The sequence below is a fragment of the Mytilus edulis genome, chromosome 13, assembly GCF_963676685.1.
Source record: "Mytilus edulis chromosome 13, xbMytEdul2.2, whole genome shotgun sequence".
In the NCBI taxonomy this organism is placed as follows: Eukaryota; Metazoa; Mollusca; class Bivalvia; order Mytilida; family Mytilidae; genus Mytilus; species Mytilus edulis.
In genome coordinates this window covers 63,525,949-63,541,912 of record NC_092356.1, presented here as the reverse complement: position 1 = coordinate 63,541,912, position 15,964 = coordinate 63,525,949, and the positions used below count along the sequence as shown (strand labels likewise).

At 33.7% G+C, this 15,964-nt stretch overlaps 1 protein-coding gene across 2 annotated transcripts in view; it reads left to right on the top strand.

Annotated features, from left to right (window-relative positions):
* The window catches only part of LOC139501979 (E3 ubiquitin-protein ligase MIB2-like), a 32,402-nt gene that overhangs the window by 927 nt on the left and 15,511 nt on the right, over positions 1-15,964 (top strand). Inside the window, exons 2-10 of one of the 2 annotated variants that reach the window (XM_071291292.1) lie at positions 1,411-1,627; positions 2,753-2,924; positions 4,566-4,678; positions 5,688-5,894; positions 6,413-6,540; positions 7,616-7,726; positions 8,178-8,282; positions 8,679-8,883; positions 9,594-9,739. In XM_071291292.1, the coding sequence (XP_071147393.1) occupies positions 1,411-1,627; positions 2,753-2,924; positions 4,566-4,678; positions 5,688-5,894; positions 6,413-6,540; positions 7,616-7,726; positions 8,178-8,282; positions 8,679-8,883; positions 9,594-9,739 (1,404 nt within the window). Of the gene's footprint in view, positions 1-1,410; positions 1,628-2,752; positions 2,925-4,565; positions 4,679-5,687; positions 5,895-6,412; positions 6,541-7,615; positions 7,727-8,177; positions 8,287-8,678; positions 8,884-9,593; positions 9,740-15,964 lie in introns of both variants that reach the window. The other variant, XM_071291293.1, reaches the window with a different exon arrangement.

Sequence of the window (15,964 nt, the reverse complement as noted above, 5' to 3'; positions counted from 1 at the left end):
CTGAGAGAAAAAACGTAACAGCAACGTCCTGATTTACGTGATACTGACAAATCATATAATTTTGGATGAAAAACATCTTCTGAAAATCTGAGATTCTTTTTTGTTATCAGCCCATAGACATAAGTTAATCATGTTACCATGACGTCATCAACGCGTTTTCATGATTTTAACTTCAGGATTGGAATAAAGAATGAAATTATGAAAACTGACTGCAATAATTTTTTTTTGTCTTTTCGAAATAATATAAAACAAAAGGTGTTCACACTTTTAAATCACACGCATATTTCTTCATAGACAGAAACAAGATATTACAGTCATTCCTAGCTAGAAGTGATATCTACAGAAAAACGAGACTAGGATAAATTAACATCAATATAAATACCGGTACATATATATTAGGCACTGGCTACGGTTACATGGAAATGTAACAATAATAAAAATATTATTGTTACATTGGAGACTAAATGCCGGAATGCATGGTTGGGTAAGGACCGGTTTAATTACGAATGTAACAATAATTATTGAGGCTACGGTTACATTTCGTTATTGTTACATGAAAAAAGCAATGTACGATGGGACTAGTAATATGTACTAAATAATAAAAGTTGAGGACATTTATTACATACATTTATAACACAATTTATTTACTGTAATTTTTTATTTACAATGACAATTTCTACAAATCCAGTAAGTTGTTTTTAAAAGTCCGACACATTTTTGATGAACGAAATTACGTCCTCCACGGATACGTGTACATACAGAATTTCTTAGTATTTAAGTTACAGTTAGCAAACTTTGCTTTTGATTATCAATTTGCGTCAAGTTATAAAGCTGTATGAAATGTATGTCTTGATATTGTTTCAGTTTCGTTTAAAACGCATCCCAAGTTTTTATTTTTTTCACCATAAACAAAATTGGTCCAAAGTATGATGACAGTAATAAGAGTAGGTGTGGAGTTAAATACTTTAAAAAGTGAAACCATCGAACTATATTTTTCGCCTTTGACAGTCACACTCCTAATCTTGAGTAGTATCTTTAAGAACATCAAAACCATTAATACGTAGTAAAACTATTCAAGTTGTACACCATTTGTTGAATAATAATATTTTATTATTTATCAGTATTAAATTACAAGTATTGTTTAGTACATATGCAAGAATGAAGCAATACAACTATAGAAGATTTAAGTTTAATCAATCTAGCGTACATTGCTGTTTTTCATCTAACAATAACGTAATGTAACCGTAGCCTCAGTAATTATTGTTACATTTGTAATTAATCGGTTCCTCACCCAACTTTGCATTCCGGCAATTAGTCTTCAATGTAACAATAATATTTTTATTATTGTTACATTTCCATGTAACCGTAGCCAGTGCCTATATATTATTGATATATCACTCACACTTTCAGCGGACAAAAACGGGTTTTCGGGTCGTACGTGGACCTGATTGGAATAATCAAAGGCAAGATAATGGTGAAGGTTTTCTTGGCACTATTGTGTATGTGCCTAAGGAAGGATCGGATGACCAGAAAGTCACGGTCATTTGGGATTCTGGGCGAGAGTTGAGGTACCGTGCTGGTCTACATGGAAAATATGATCTGAGAGTCTTTGATTCAGCACCTGCAGGTAACGTTTTCTTATGTGAATGTTATATTTGCTGTTCACCACAAAAATGTTGTGTATGGAGTTTTAAGGCTTTGTATTGACTAATTTTGTAGTAAATTGCAATTGTAAAGGATTTTCAATTTTACTATGATCCAAGTTCATGTATAATGTTTATAATGTTTCAGTCTAATAAGAAAAAAAGAAAAAGACTAATTTAAAATAGTGATTGCTTGGAAATCTGAAAAATTATGATTTTAAGTAGCAGACGTTTGACTGTTTTCCTATCAAAGTGTGTAAAAAGTTACGAAATGAGAATACAATTAACATTGAAATCATTCATACTTGGTAGTTTCCGCGATTGCGACCTACCGAATTAGACTTTTTACCGGATTTGTAATAACATAAGCAACACGACGGGTGCCACATGTGTAGCAGGATCTGCTTACCCTTCCGGAGCACCTGCAATCACTCGCAGTGGGTGTGGGGTTGGGTTCGTGTTCGTGAACCTGCAATCACCTTTAGTTTTCGGTGGGGTTCGTGTTGCTTAGTCTTTAGTTTTCTATGTTTTGTCTTCTGTACTATTATTTGTATGTTTGTCTGTTTGTTTTTGGCCATGGCGTTGTCTGTTTGTTTTCAATCTGTGAGTTTGACTGTCCCTCTGGTATCTTTCTAATTAGTTTGCTTCGTAGCTTTTACAGATTTTATGTACTTTTGTTATTTATTTTGCCTGTGGGTCTTTGTAGAAGCTAACATTAAATTAATCAAACAATAAAAAGCTTAAAAATGTTGTTACCGTTTCCGAAATCTAAATATAAGAAGGGGATGGAATAAGATAGCAATTGTAACATTTTTAATCGATCATTCTGTTATCCTTTAGGTTTCTGATAGGAAAAAAAATGCATGTGCTTACAATTTAGATTTAATCAAACTTGCAATAACGTTTTCTGGGATTTAATGCATCTCAAATCGAATAATAGCTACTTTTCAATGTATATTTCAGTGTAGAAGATCGTACTTTGACCTATAATGGTTTACTTTTACAAATTGTGACTTGGATGGAGAGTTGTCTTATTGGCACTCATACCATTTCTATATTTGTATGTCAAATTTCGATTAATGTATTTTGAAATTAAACTTGTTCATTAGGAGTCACCCACACTGGTGTGATTTGTGATAGCTGTAAAGAGAAAGATATCCGTGGAGCTCGATGGAAATGTTGTGATTGTGGACAATACAATATGTGTTCAACTTGTTACATGACAGACAAGCATGACATACATCATTCATTTGAAAGGATTGACTCACCGCAGTCGTCAGCGTAAGTAATAACTTTCAATTGCTTTTACAAATCCCTTATTTGCCTAATACCGCAGTCCCACTAGGCCACGATCGCACTACGATCTGTTAAAAAAATGAAAATTTTGACGATCATAAAGCAATCGTGCAGATCGCAGTAAGGTCGTAGTACGGTCTTGGTGAGATCTTCATGATCGTGATGAGCGTGGCCAACTTTGAACATGTTCAAAACAATCGTGGTGCGCTACAATTATACCACGTTCTCACCACGCTTATTCTACGACCTGACTACGATTATCACGATCTGTATACGCTCATCATGTCCTCATTACAACCATACCACGATTCATCCGATTGCAACACGATCTTACCACGCTTCTACTGCGATTATAGCTTGCACTTACCACGACCATACTACGAACAAACCACGTTCATACCGCGATCTTACTACGCTCCCAGCAATAAGGTCTACATCGTGTTCCATATAAATACTGAATCATTCCTGCTATTTCTCATTGATTCATAGAGTTTCTCGGAAATAACGCAGTCATGCAACCGAAATCTACGTAAGGGTAAGGGTAGAGGTAGAGGCGGAGGCATATCTGATAGTAACGAATCATGATCCAGAAGATATATTTCGGACCGACCAATCCAACCTGAATCACAACTTATTGCTGGTCCATCAAGATCAAATGACGATGCTTTAGTGAACGATAGTAAGGATGACATATATATGTAACAAGAATGATTGAGCCGTGTGAAAAAAGGACAAGAGGTCCAAATTACATACAAACAAAAGCTGAAGAGCTTTTATAAATTTTATATGACAATGACAATGAACATGATGATCGTATTATGAACGTAGTCGGGTCGTACAAACAGCGGGATGAGGACGACAAGGGCGTACTATTAGTCTTGAACAGCACAATATAAGCGTGGTATAAACGTGGTATAGACGTAGTGGAAGCGTGTTTTGGTCGCGGTAAGAACGTGATGGTTGTAGTGATGTCGTTGTGAGATCATAGCGCAGTCTCCCCGACTAGAATCGAGCTTTCGCTACGCTGTCGCTACAATGGTATCGTCGTAGAAGCGTGATTAAGACGTAGTAGCAACATGATTGAAACAAAAATTTACATTTTCATGCCGCTCATACTGCGAGATCACCACGATCTATTTTTTTTTGGAGATCGCGGTTAGCGTGGTGCGATCGTGGTCTAGTGGGACTGGGGCTTAAAACAGCAAGGTCATTGAATGTGCCATATTGACACAAACATTTTTATGAAAATGAATATATACATTGGTTTGTTTGTGTTGTTTTAAACCGATTAATAAAAGATTACTATTTGAAATCTCGGCTGTCAGTTTCGTGTGGGAAAATACAAATTAAAGACTTAGTATATTAATGACTGTATCGATACACGTAGAACTTGCGCAGTATGTTCTAATTGCAGTGCATAAGATTCGCATCTTCCTTTACCCAAACTTTCAAATATATATCAACCAATTGAAACAGGTGGTGCAACGATACATTCATTTTATGTATACATATTTTACGTAAATAGTTTACTTTAAAAAATCGTTAAAATATTGTTTTCAACGCAGTGACATAATTGACAATATTTTACAATGTATACTTGTAAATCATAGTTTTGTTCCTCAATAGCGTTAACGTACCACCTAGAGCGGACAGCAAGTTTTCACGGAGGACAGCACGTGGGTTATTCCCTAATGTACAAGTAATGAGGGGACCACATTGGAAATGGAAAAATGATGATGGTATTGTATAAATTAAAAATATAGACGGGACAAAGAATTACTCTATAAAAGTATAATCATAGCAAATCTAAATTTTTCATAAATATTGGTATTGCATGTATGTGCATATGATAACATGCATCAGTGTAATTCATTTTCCAATTTCTTGCAGACTTCTCCTTTCGGTAAAACTGCTGTAGTAGTTTCTTGGTAGGGATCTCACTTCGAGTGCGATACAATCTCTTTGGTCTTGCAACAATAAAATCTCTGAATTGAATTGAATTTGGGAAGTATTATATTCAATCCTAAGGCAGGTCAAACCAAAGAATTGGTATTTTTGAGCTTTTTCGCGATTGTTCGACTATGGTACCGGTGTAAGACCTACAGGGTAATATGTCTATCCTTTACTGGTACCTAGTGCATTACCACATTCAATACCCAGCTCAGTTTTTGTGTCAGGTACACAATGGTTCAATACTCATTAATATGTTCCTGTTGCTTTATGTCTGTTATGTTTGCCACTAGACGTTATATACAAACCAATATATTTTTAATTCAATTGTATTGATCAATGAAATTATACATAGAAATGTTGCAGATCTTGGTGCTGAGAAGATGTAGCGTTTTCTTCAATGTAATGCGAACATAAGAAAATTAACACGGTCTTTGTTTTTTGATGTGTCTGTATGTGTCTGGTTGGCAAAATTTAAATTTTTAATCAATGTGTAGTGCGAGTGGACAGTTAAGCAGGGATCATACTCTTACAACTGTATTACAATTATATTTTATCATCCTTATATGCATGTAGTATGTGAAACATCGAACTATGTATTCATCAATCAAGATGTATATGAAACGTTTTCTGGAGCGAAAATACGTAAATTAACAGTTTAAATGGCGAAAGAGTTTTGTTATCGCTGCTGATTGGGTGTTAGTAAAACATATTGTAAGAATATTCAGGATAGTAAATCAACTATTCTTGTTTAGTTATGCAATAAACGTGTCAACAGTCACTATTTTATACTTCTAGGAGGCGAGTCTGGTATCGGTGCCATCAAAGAGATATGTACATGGGGTACGAATGGATACCGTGGAGGCGTAAAAGTGGTATGGAAGTCAGATAGATCAGTAAAGAATTACCGTGTTGGGGCGGAAGGTTGTATTGATGTGATTTGTGTTGATAAGACAGATACAAACACTGGTGGAAACTATTACTGTGATCATCTACCCGTTGTCAGTAAGTAAATATCATGCATATGTACTTTAACGGTACTAAAATCTGTCGATACCTACATGTTGGCATTGCAGAAGGTCATGTTTTTCTCTGACTTTTCATGACGTCTTTACACTAAAGTTATTGGAAATTGAATGTGAAATGATTGATATATTTGTGTTAGATGCATGATTTTTTTTAGAAGTTGGTATTGGCTTGAACTAGCTGTCAGTACTTCGAGTACTGTAAGATCTGTACTGAGTTTTTGTTTTGTTTTAAGAGATGATGAATTGCTGTTACACCTCTGTTCCAGATTAGGGGAGGGTTCGGCGCTCATAAACATGTTGAACGGTGTTTTTTTTTCTATTTTTCATGTTTGCTGATTTATAGCCGACTTAACGGTATGTTTTTTCTTATTGTTGAAGGTTGTACGGTTGTCTACAATTGATTACACCCTCTTCATTTTAACTTTGGTGGATAGTTTTCTCATTAGTAACCCTACCACATCTCCTTATCTTTATATATGTGATATCTATCTGCAGATGTTGTTGATCCTGAAAAAATTGCTTTAAAAATTGGTGACAAAGTAATAGTTAATCTTCCGCTAAAAAACTTTATGGAGATGCAAAAAGATCCAATATATGGTGGATGGGACGAAGGCTTGGGTCAGGTGAGAAATCATTCCGAAAGTGTTGTAACCGTACATTAAAATGAATTATTGTTAATAAAAATAGTCTTAATTTTGTATGTAATAACAAAAAAGATAACTATAATGGAAAATATCATTGACACGAAGAAAAGTAACCAACCAATCAAACAATCAAACAAAAAAAAACATGTTATACATGTAATTATATATCTTAATAAATGTGTTTAGAGTTAAAAGGAAGAAAAAAAAGTATATTTCCAATTTGAATCTATCAAATGGTAAAATTGACAATTAGGCAATTATACCCAGATATCAAAATGACGTAAATGTAAGGAACTTTTTGTCACAATATAGCCATTAGCAATAAACAAAACAAAAAGCAACAAATCCATCACAAAAGGGGAAACACTTTCAAATGAAGAAAAAAAAACAACTCCCTGATTTGAGTTTAAAACAAAACACGAAACACAAATTTAATCGATAGACACTTACAATTATCACGAATAACAAGCTTAGTAAAGGCAAATACATCATGTGATCGGGCTACACATGTATACAAGCACATAATCATCCACCTAATGTAGCACTTGGACAGTGGTGAACAGTCCGACATAAGAACACAGTGTAAATATCATTTGAAAAATAGGTTTGACACGAGAAAAAAGAAGAAACAAAAAAAAAAACAACTACCCAAAAAACAATAAACAGAACCCCCTTTTAAACCGAATGTGGACTCAGCTCCTTATCAATCGACAGCAGTATACGTTTAACTAGAGACACCCGTCATTGCAAGAAATGATATGGCAATAATTCCCAATCGGTAATCTCACAATTAAGAACGTGATTAGGGTTGAGTCTAGAGGAACATGGCACAATAATGAACTTGCTGATATATATATATAACCGTTTTAAAGGTGACGACAATAATCGAAAATGAATATCGATATCAAACAAAGCTACACTGAACAGTCTATGTTCTACGGAAGCTACACTCAACAGTCTTTGTTCTACGGAAGCTACACTCAACAGTCTTTGTTCTACGGAAGCTACTATGCATTTCAACTATTACTTGAAAGCTCATAATTGATTATTACAGTGTCTTAAGGAAATGGGAACAATAACGAGCTTTTTGTATGGTGGAAAGAGCGCCAGATTACAATATGAAGATAGTCGGACTTGGCTTGTCAACAGGATGGCTCTTTTTAGAGTAAGTGTAAATAGCAACTAAACTCAAAGCCCAATGATATGTCATAAGTGTTTTAAATCGTCTGGTTGTTTTATTGCATGGTTTAAGTATTTTTCTAACTGTTGGTTAATAAATCTTCTTCCTGAGACCATTTGATTGTTAAAATTAATTGACGCAAGTCGTTTGCTGTAATTATTTTAAAAAAATACATTAAAAAAATGACAAGACTTTAACGAACCATTAAAGACAAGTCATTTTTAGTTAAAAGTAGATTCTGTCCATTTGACATTACTTTGGTGCGTTGTTGGTGTCAAATAAACACATGTACTATTAATTAGATGTTGCTTAATTCGGAGAGGAAAATAAAACACCACGGAAAACATATATATTTATATTAACTGAAAATACCTTTTAGACACCACTTTTGTATTCACACCTTCTACATCAGTATAATTTTTATGTTTTTAAATAGAAACACACGTTTAGTCTCGGGGATCCTGTGAAAATACACAAAGACTACAAAGTTGTGAAGGAGTTACAGAAAGGGCACGGAGGATGGAACGATGAAATGAAACATGCAAGTGTTCAAAAGTTAGACAAAAAAATCCACCCATCTATAACAGTTAATTGGATAATTATTTTGTCAATTGACAAGGCATTAATTATTGGTGATATTTATTATATATATATTTTTTAATTAGATTATGTATTTTGGAATATTTGAATGGTGTCATTCTCTTTTTTATATTTTTTTTCTTTTCCTCAAGTCAATATCAACTATTACAATCATATTGGAACGGGAGTCTAACAATTGTGAATTACACGAAATGCAGCTCTAAATTGGAAAAAAGTAAACGCTCATTTAGAGATGGAAACTTTAAATTTGGAAATGAATATGGATAAAGGAAGTTACGGAAATATTGACGATACACTGGGGACATTGTCTTTTTAAAAACGTTTATAATTGTTTTAGGCGCTAGGGAAGAATGGACATATAGTGCGATTGGACAACGAAGGAGATATGATGGTACAAATAGAAAATAAAAAATGGATATTCAACCCAACGTGTATAACATCCATAGAAGGCGATCGTTTATCAAGGCAAGCTCTAGCAGCGTGTACAGATAACGACAACGATGATTCTGATGATACAGACGACAGTGATGACGACTACACAGGTACCACATATTAGTTATATACCGTTTAATATTTTCCTTGACCCCTTGAAATACATGTACCCTTTCTAGACGTTATAATTATTTGGCTTAGGTCGACTTGCGTAAGAAAACTAGTAACAACATGTGTTGATAGACTGTTCACTGTTCGAAGTGTGCCGCCAGACATTTCATTTTTCTATATATATATTCATTTGCATTTTAAGGGAGAAATATTTGTAAGTTGTTAACATTTATAATAACATTTTATTTTTTTATTTTTTCTATATCATTTTATGTTTGGCTTTACATGTACCTCGTTTTTCTTCTGTTATACCCACTGAAAAAAACCGTAATTGAAATGTAAGGTTAACATCAATCACGCAGTTATCCAATGAAAACCTATATGTTATTATTTGTTCACTATGCCTATAGATTGTAACAAACGCCTCCTTGTTAAATTTTATCAAAGAGATATGCCATTAAAATTCCTTTGTATATTGTTCAATTTTGACTTAAATAAGATCTTGTGAGTATATGTATTTATGTATTGTTCAATAAGTGTAATATTTGGATAAAAAGAGAAAGATTTGTAAAAGCAAATTTGCTTGTATCTGAATCTTTAATGTTTATTTCATTTGTCTTAAAACATTGTTTAAACTTAATATTGTGATGATTAAACAATGTACAATAATGTCTTTCGAAAATGCATTTATTGTTTTTATATGATTCAGAGGTATCAGAAAACCTTGCAGACTTTTTCTATGATTTGCTACAACAGGAACAAACATCCGCTGACGTCAATGTTTCACTAATTGACGCTGCCTCAAAAGGAGATTTGGAAACTATTCGAAGATTGGTCAATCGTTATCCTAATAAGGTAGCATTTTTTTTTTTTATCTAATATGTATTTTTTTTCAATAAAAAAATAAGATTATGTAGCATTAGTGACACTGAGTCAACTCTCCATCCAAGTCACAATATGTAATCAAAGTACTGAAGTACTGAACATCAGAGGACCTCAAGTTATGTTGAATTATTGATAAATGACAGGTGTTTATATAATACCTGCCAGACAGAAATGTTCATCTTACTATATAGTACAAATAATATAATTTGCTATAATATCTGAGATACTGACTTGAACTAGGAAACTTAACTTTGTGAATTATCAACGATGACTTGGTCAAATGAGAACTATTAGATTGGCATTATGATTGGCATTATTGTCTCTGTTATGACCATATAGTTGCACAAATACAAAAATCATTAGCGTATTAAAAAAATTATAATTTATAATAGAGAATCAACATAGCAAACAATTCTTCGGAAAGCTATATAGTCACTCACTGAACTATGAAAAAGAGGTTCAAGACAATCATATTAAAACAGATAAATTGTAATATTGCCTTTAATTGGGACTAAAGATACCAGATAGTTTAGTTTAAACATATTTATTTATAGTGGATTGGGAAACAAGTTTTTTAACTTATATTAATCCCTTTCCACTTTGCGGGTGCGAGTGCTGCCTTGTAGCGGCATTAGACTTCTCTTTTTCGAAATCTACAAGGGTGTCTCTAACTTGCAAGAGATATGCCTCTCACGGGTCAGCCATTTATCGTCCCCTTCCGACGGACTATCATCGTTTCCTCAAGACCATACTCGCAAATGGTGTCAAGGGAGAGTCGAAAATTAAGTCCCTGCAATTTTCATCCCAGACGGGAATCGAACCAGGAACCTTTGTGTTAGTAGTCCGATGCACTAACCACTACACCACGGCTCTCTGAATAGCAAACTCATAAATCAAAAATAAACTTACAATGCCATGACTAAAACTGAAAAAGACATGCAGACAAATGAAAGTACAATAGATAAAACATAGAAAACTAAAGACTGAGCAACACGAACCCCACCAAAACTTGGGGATGATCTCAGGTGCTCTGGATGGGTAAGCAGATCCTGCTCTCCAAATGGCATTTATTAACAATGTTTGTACATGCAGTATCCAGGTCTTCTATTTTCTGAAACATTTAGCTTTTGGATCAATTGCTAATTAAATGGATGTTAACACAGCGAGATTACTATCCCTTATTCTAGATTTTTGTTGCAGTCAACACAAACTTTTTAAATGTTCATGAATAGCTTCATTGAGTTATCTTGGTTTTATTGTAATCACAGTCAATCATTTATTCATTATATTTTTTTTTAAATCAGCAGCTATACATGTACATTGTAGGTTCTGTTTTCTAATTATTAAATGGTTCATTGTAAATATTACAATGTATTATATGTAGATAGCCCTTTGCTAATGATGGTATTTTTGTTAATTGAATTTCACAACATCTGGATAGTTTTTCAACTGATAGTCTTTTTTTACTTTGTTCTGGATTTAATACTTTGGATACCACTGGTTTTAGCAATGATAATATTTTGCACCATACATATAGAACACAACTACCATATGAATGTGTGGGTCCTAAGTAAGAAGCCTGTAAAAAAAGGCTTGTAATTTTTTTTTTGGTGTATATCTTGATTTTCAGTTTGTTCGTTGATGTGGCCGTTAGTTTTCTTGTATACATACAATGTATATATTGTTTAACATTTGTCATTTCATGGCTATTTCTAACTGATTTATGTATAGCTATTTCTGATTGTAAAAATGTTGTATAGTAAGCTTTATTTCTTTTTCATCATTTTGTCTAGAGCTGGGGTCTGATTACCAATCATACCTCCCTTTTCTTTTCTTTTTTTATGAATAATGATAACAGTTTGGTTTTAATTTTCATTTATGTATGTACATTTAACGACATAAAACAGTATATGTACATGTTAATCTCATTCCATCATTAATATTGGTCATTGTTGGTATATATTTATCTTTAAGTTTGACAATGTACTGTGAAAGAGCTATCTTCTAACAGATACTTAGTATTATGGTTATTGTGAAACCACTGATTCAAAGGACAAGGTTCACTTATTGCCAAAAATGGCCTAAAATATAAACAGTTACTTTACCATAAAACTCCAAAAAGTTCACAATTTGGTTTGTAAATGGGTCTCTTTCAAAAGTCTTAATGCTCAATAAATCAGTTCTTTTCATAATAGTACATTTTATGCTCCAAATTTGTCAAAATGTGATGATTTTGGACAATTTTCAGACCTGAAAGCTTTAAGCCTTTGGGAATAAAGATTTGGCCGCCACCTACAATCCAAAATGATTTGTAACCAAAAAAATCCAAATCTGATATATACAATTCATCAATTTAAAAACTTTTTGGATCTTGGATGGCAGCCAAGGTTAATAATGCCAAAAACAAGTAAAGTATTACCATAGTTATCTGTGGTGTAATTTCCACAATTATTCAATGGTTTAATTTTGAATGATTTTGTATGATTTTCGAAAAGAAAAATAAAGATGGCAAAACCTGAATGAGGTTGCCTGATTTTTTTAAGTGACATATGAACAACAGTCAGTGTGGGGCCACTAAGCTAAACTGCCCGCTTTGCACCAGCCAATATAAATGAATGCCTAGGGTGGGAATCGAACCCACATCCACCAACTCTGTTGTCCCTATATTTTTAAATGAACAAAAAAGAACAAATTTAAAACAATGTATAAATGTGTTAAAATTTAATTATCAAATTAAACATGAAAATACAGGTTGATTTTTGTTTATTCAGATGTCTACTAAGATTGTAGTCCCATAGACTCCACTGTACAGCTACATGAATATCCACACCCATATATGTGTTCCGGGGTTGGCACCCCCTTTTCTTTGGCCGATCAATGCATTTGAATGGGAACATATAGTTGGAACCCCACCCCCCCCTTTTGTCCTGGGTTGGGAACCCCCTTTTTAAATGACTGGATCCGCCCCTGTTGAAGGTTACAAGAGCACAATTATTCGTAATGCATTTTCCATAGGGTACCACTGGTCTTCCGTATTTTTTTTCTCGAAGACTACACAAACTAGGGGAAAACGGGTGGCAGTTCCTGTTACTGGAAATTGCCAGGGTTGCATTACAAGGGCTTACAACCAAAAAAATATTTAGGGTCATGTGGCTCAAATTGACTTAAAATCCAGTTGATAAAGATCTTCTATTTTTTTTTTTCTTAATGAAAAAGGCATATTTTTAATGGCTCCGACGGGCAGAAATGGAAGATATTTTCTATACTTCATAATATGTGAATATGATTTCAGTGGCAGATCCAGGGGGTTGGAACCCCCCCCCCCTTTTTTTGGCCGATCAATGCATTTAAATGGGGACATATAGTTGGACCCCCCCTTTTTTAAAATAGCTGGATCCGCCACTGGATTTTCGGCAATTTTTAAACCTTATATTAGATAAGCTTTCGATTAAATGTAATTCCAATCCTGTATCATACAATCAGAAGCCGTATAAGATTCTGGGGCGGTAAAATGTAAACAAATAATTGCGTTCTTGTATAACTCTATATGTGATCTACTTATTACTTTAATACGAAGAAAATAAATTTTACTCAAACAATTGTTTAGATCTAATATAAAAAACAAATTGTTTCAATAAAGAGTACACAATCAAAGAGCAGAATGCTCTGAGGGATACGATTGCCATAGTTTTCATTGACACATGTATAGCAGTTCTGTCAACTTTTCATTAAGCAAATGCCTGAGATTTGGCCAAAATTCAAAAGATCAAAGAGGGGGAAAAAAATAGATCCAAGAATACTGCCGCTAAAAAAGCATGAACGAGGGGTTGGATGGAGTTAAATGATTAAAGAATAATGCCCTTTAAAAATGAAAAAAAAGGGGCTAATTTTTTGAAGATTAGAGAAAAAAGGGGTTAATTTTATAATGATTAGAGAAAAAAGGGGTGAAAATTAAATGTTTACAGAATAACAGACCCCCCCCCCCCCCATCCAGACCCTCATTAAAATGCGTGAGACTTTTTGGCAGCCCTGGTACAGCTGGATAGTATTATCTTCAAAACTAATTCAACTGCACATGCAAAATGTAATAATCTGAATAGTCACTCAACTTTAAAAATAGCCAATCCCGGATACAAGTGTATGAGCAATGTACTTACTGTGTTTTATGTTTGTACTATCAATTCCAAGTTTACTTTCCACAGCAGTCACTGAGAGTGAGAGAAGGTATTTCACTTCGTATCTTATCACCGTTAGTTCTAGGAGGAACCCCATTTCTAACTCTTAAAATATTAATTTCCTTTGGGTCCGTTGACATGACTCATGTCCGTACACACTCCTCTGTTTAAATTGAGATCGTTCTTAATATAATACGACGTTTATCGACATCTAACGAGTTAATTTTTCTTGACGAGTCGTATTGTATTTCGATTTTCGATTTTGACGGATAATACATCTGGAAGGGAGACAACTCGAAACGATAATATGGAAGACTCCATTTTGGCTGAAGGGTTGTTATAGGTAAACGCTACATTTATTTTAATTTAAATGATGCATCTGATTTAAAATTATGCAACAACAATAACCCTCAATAGCAGACAGACATAGAAAGAATCCCACGAGTTTCATATTAATCAATGAAGCGGGGAATCCAGAGCAACCACTCAATCTGATACCCCTTGAAATCAAGAAAACTATACGCATGCGCATTAATACATAAACAAACTCACGACTTGCAATTTGGAACAAGAACGTTTATTAAATGAAATGATGAATGGTTCTCCATTTCTTTATGAGAGTACAGTATCAAATATCAGTTTTATAACGGTCAAATATGGAAAAACTCCACTTCAGTTCTTATATATATGACAGAAATAGAATTATCGGAATTCAGAGAACTCTCGCATTTATCAAAACTGGGGAATTTCCTCTGACGTGTTTCTAAATTTATAAAAACACTAAATATAAATACTGCTTAATTCTGATTTTCCGTGTTGTTAAAAACACGCATATAGGTCAAGGGAAATATAAAACATGAAGATCATGAGATAAACATTACAGGAGAGTTGTTTATGTTCAATCCTTTTGCTTGTTTTTACCTTTTAAAGCAAGACAATCATAAGAATCTGAGATGTTGCTGAATGTTTAGAATAAAACGGTTGACGTGAGGGAATGCAGCCCTGAGTCAACGGTAAAAGTCTACAGATTGCTTGAAAGCAATCGTATCCCAAAAAGCAAGTTATCTTTAAAGGCCTTGCATGTTCTCGTTTCTCCAACTCAATCAGCTGGTATTTTCAAAATGGCGACAGGGAACGAGAAATTATGTTCATATTGTGCCAGATTACATATTCCTGGTTTTGCTACGATAATAGGATAGACAAATATGCTACAAACGGTTTTAAACAAGTTACTTAAAATCAAATAATTGAAATATATAAATAACCTTTCTGTGTATTAATTCCTGTGTTGATTGCCTCTCGTGTTTGTTCAAGCTCGCTCATGATGAATGCGCATTGGTTGTATTCATCCGCAACAACAATTTTTCGTTACGTCATTGATAATAAAGATCGTTTGACTAATAATCTAATATTTCTAAACACAAAACATTTCCATATTATTAATTTGTATTTAACAAAAATAAATTTTCTAAGTATCAATTGAAAACATGAACTTAAAGGAAGCGATAAGGAATTTTATTTTGCACTATATAATGTGTGCGAATCTACAATTTGCATAGCTCTGTTATCATTCCAAAACTAATTATATATGCACATAATTATTCAAATTAGGCGGAAAATTAGGCGATGGCAATACACCCGAGGCCCTGACGGTCCTCTGATGTAAAAAGTAAACCATTATGGGTAAAAGTACGGTCTTCAATACGCATACGGAGCCTTGGCTCACAACGAACAGTAAGCTATAAAGGGCCAAATTTACTTGATTAGTGTTATACCATTTAAACAAAAAAAACCTAATCTTTATAAAATACAAAAACCGAAAAGCATTTATGGACCACATTGAACAGCAGGTTCCTGATCGTGACTTAATATTGAAAAAAGTTACACAAATTTTAAACAAAGACAATAGTTCATATAATGAAATAATAAAGGATTATATAGAGATTTCACTTGTCGAAATCCGCATCCAGTGACGTAAAACTAGTGCAAAAAATGTAATTTCAACACTTAAACTCAATAA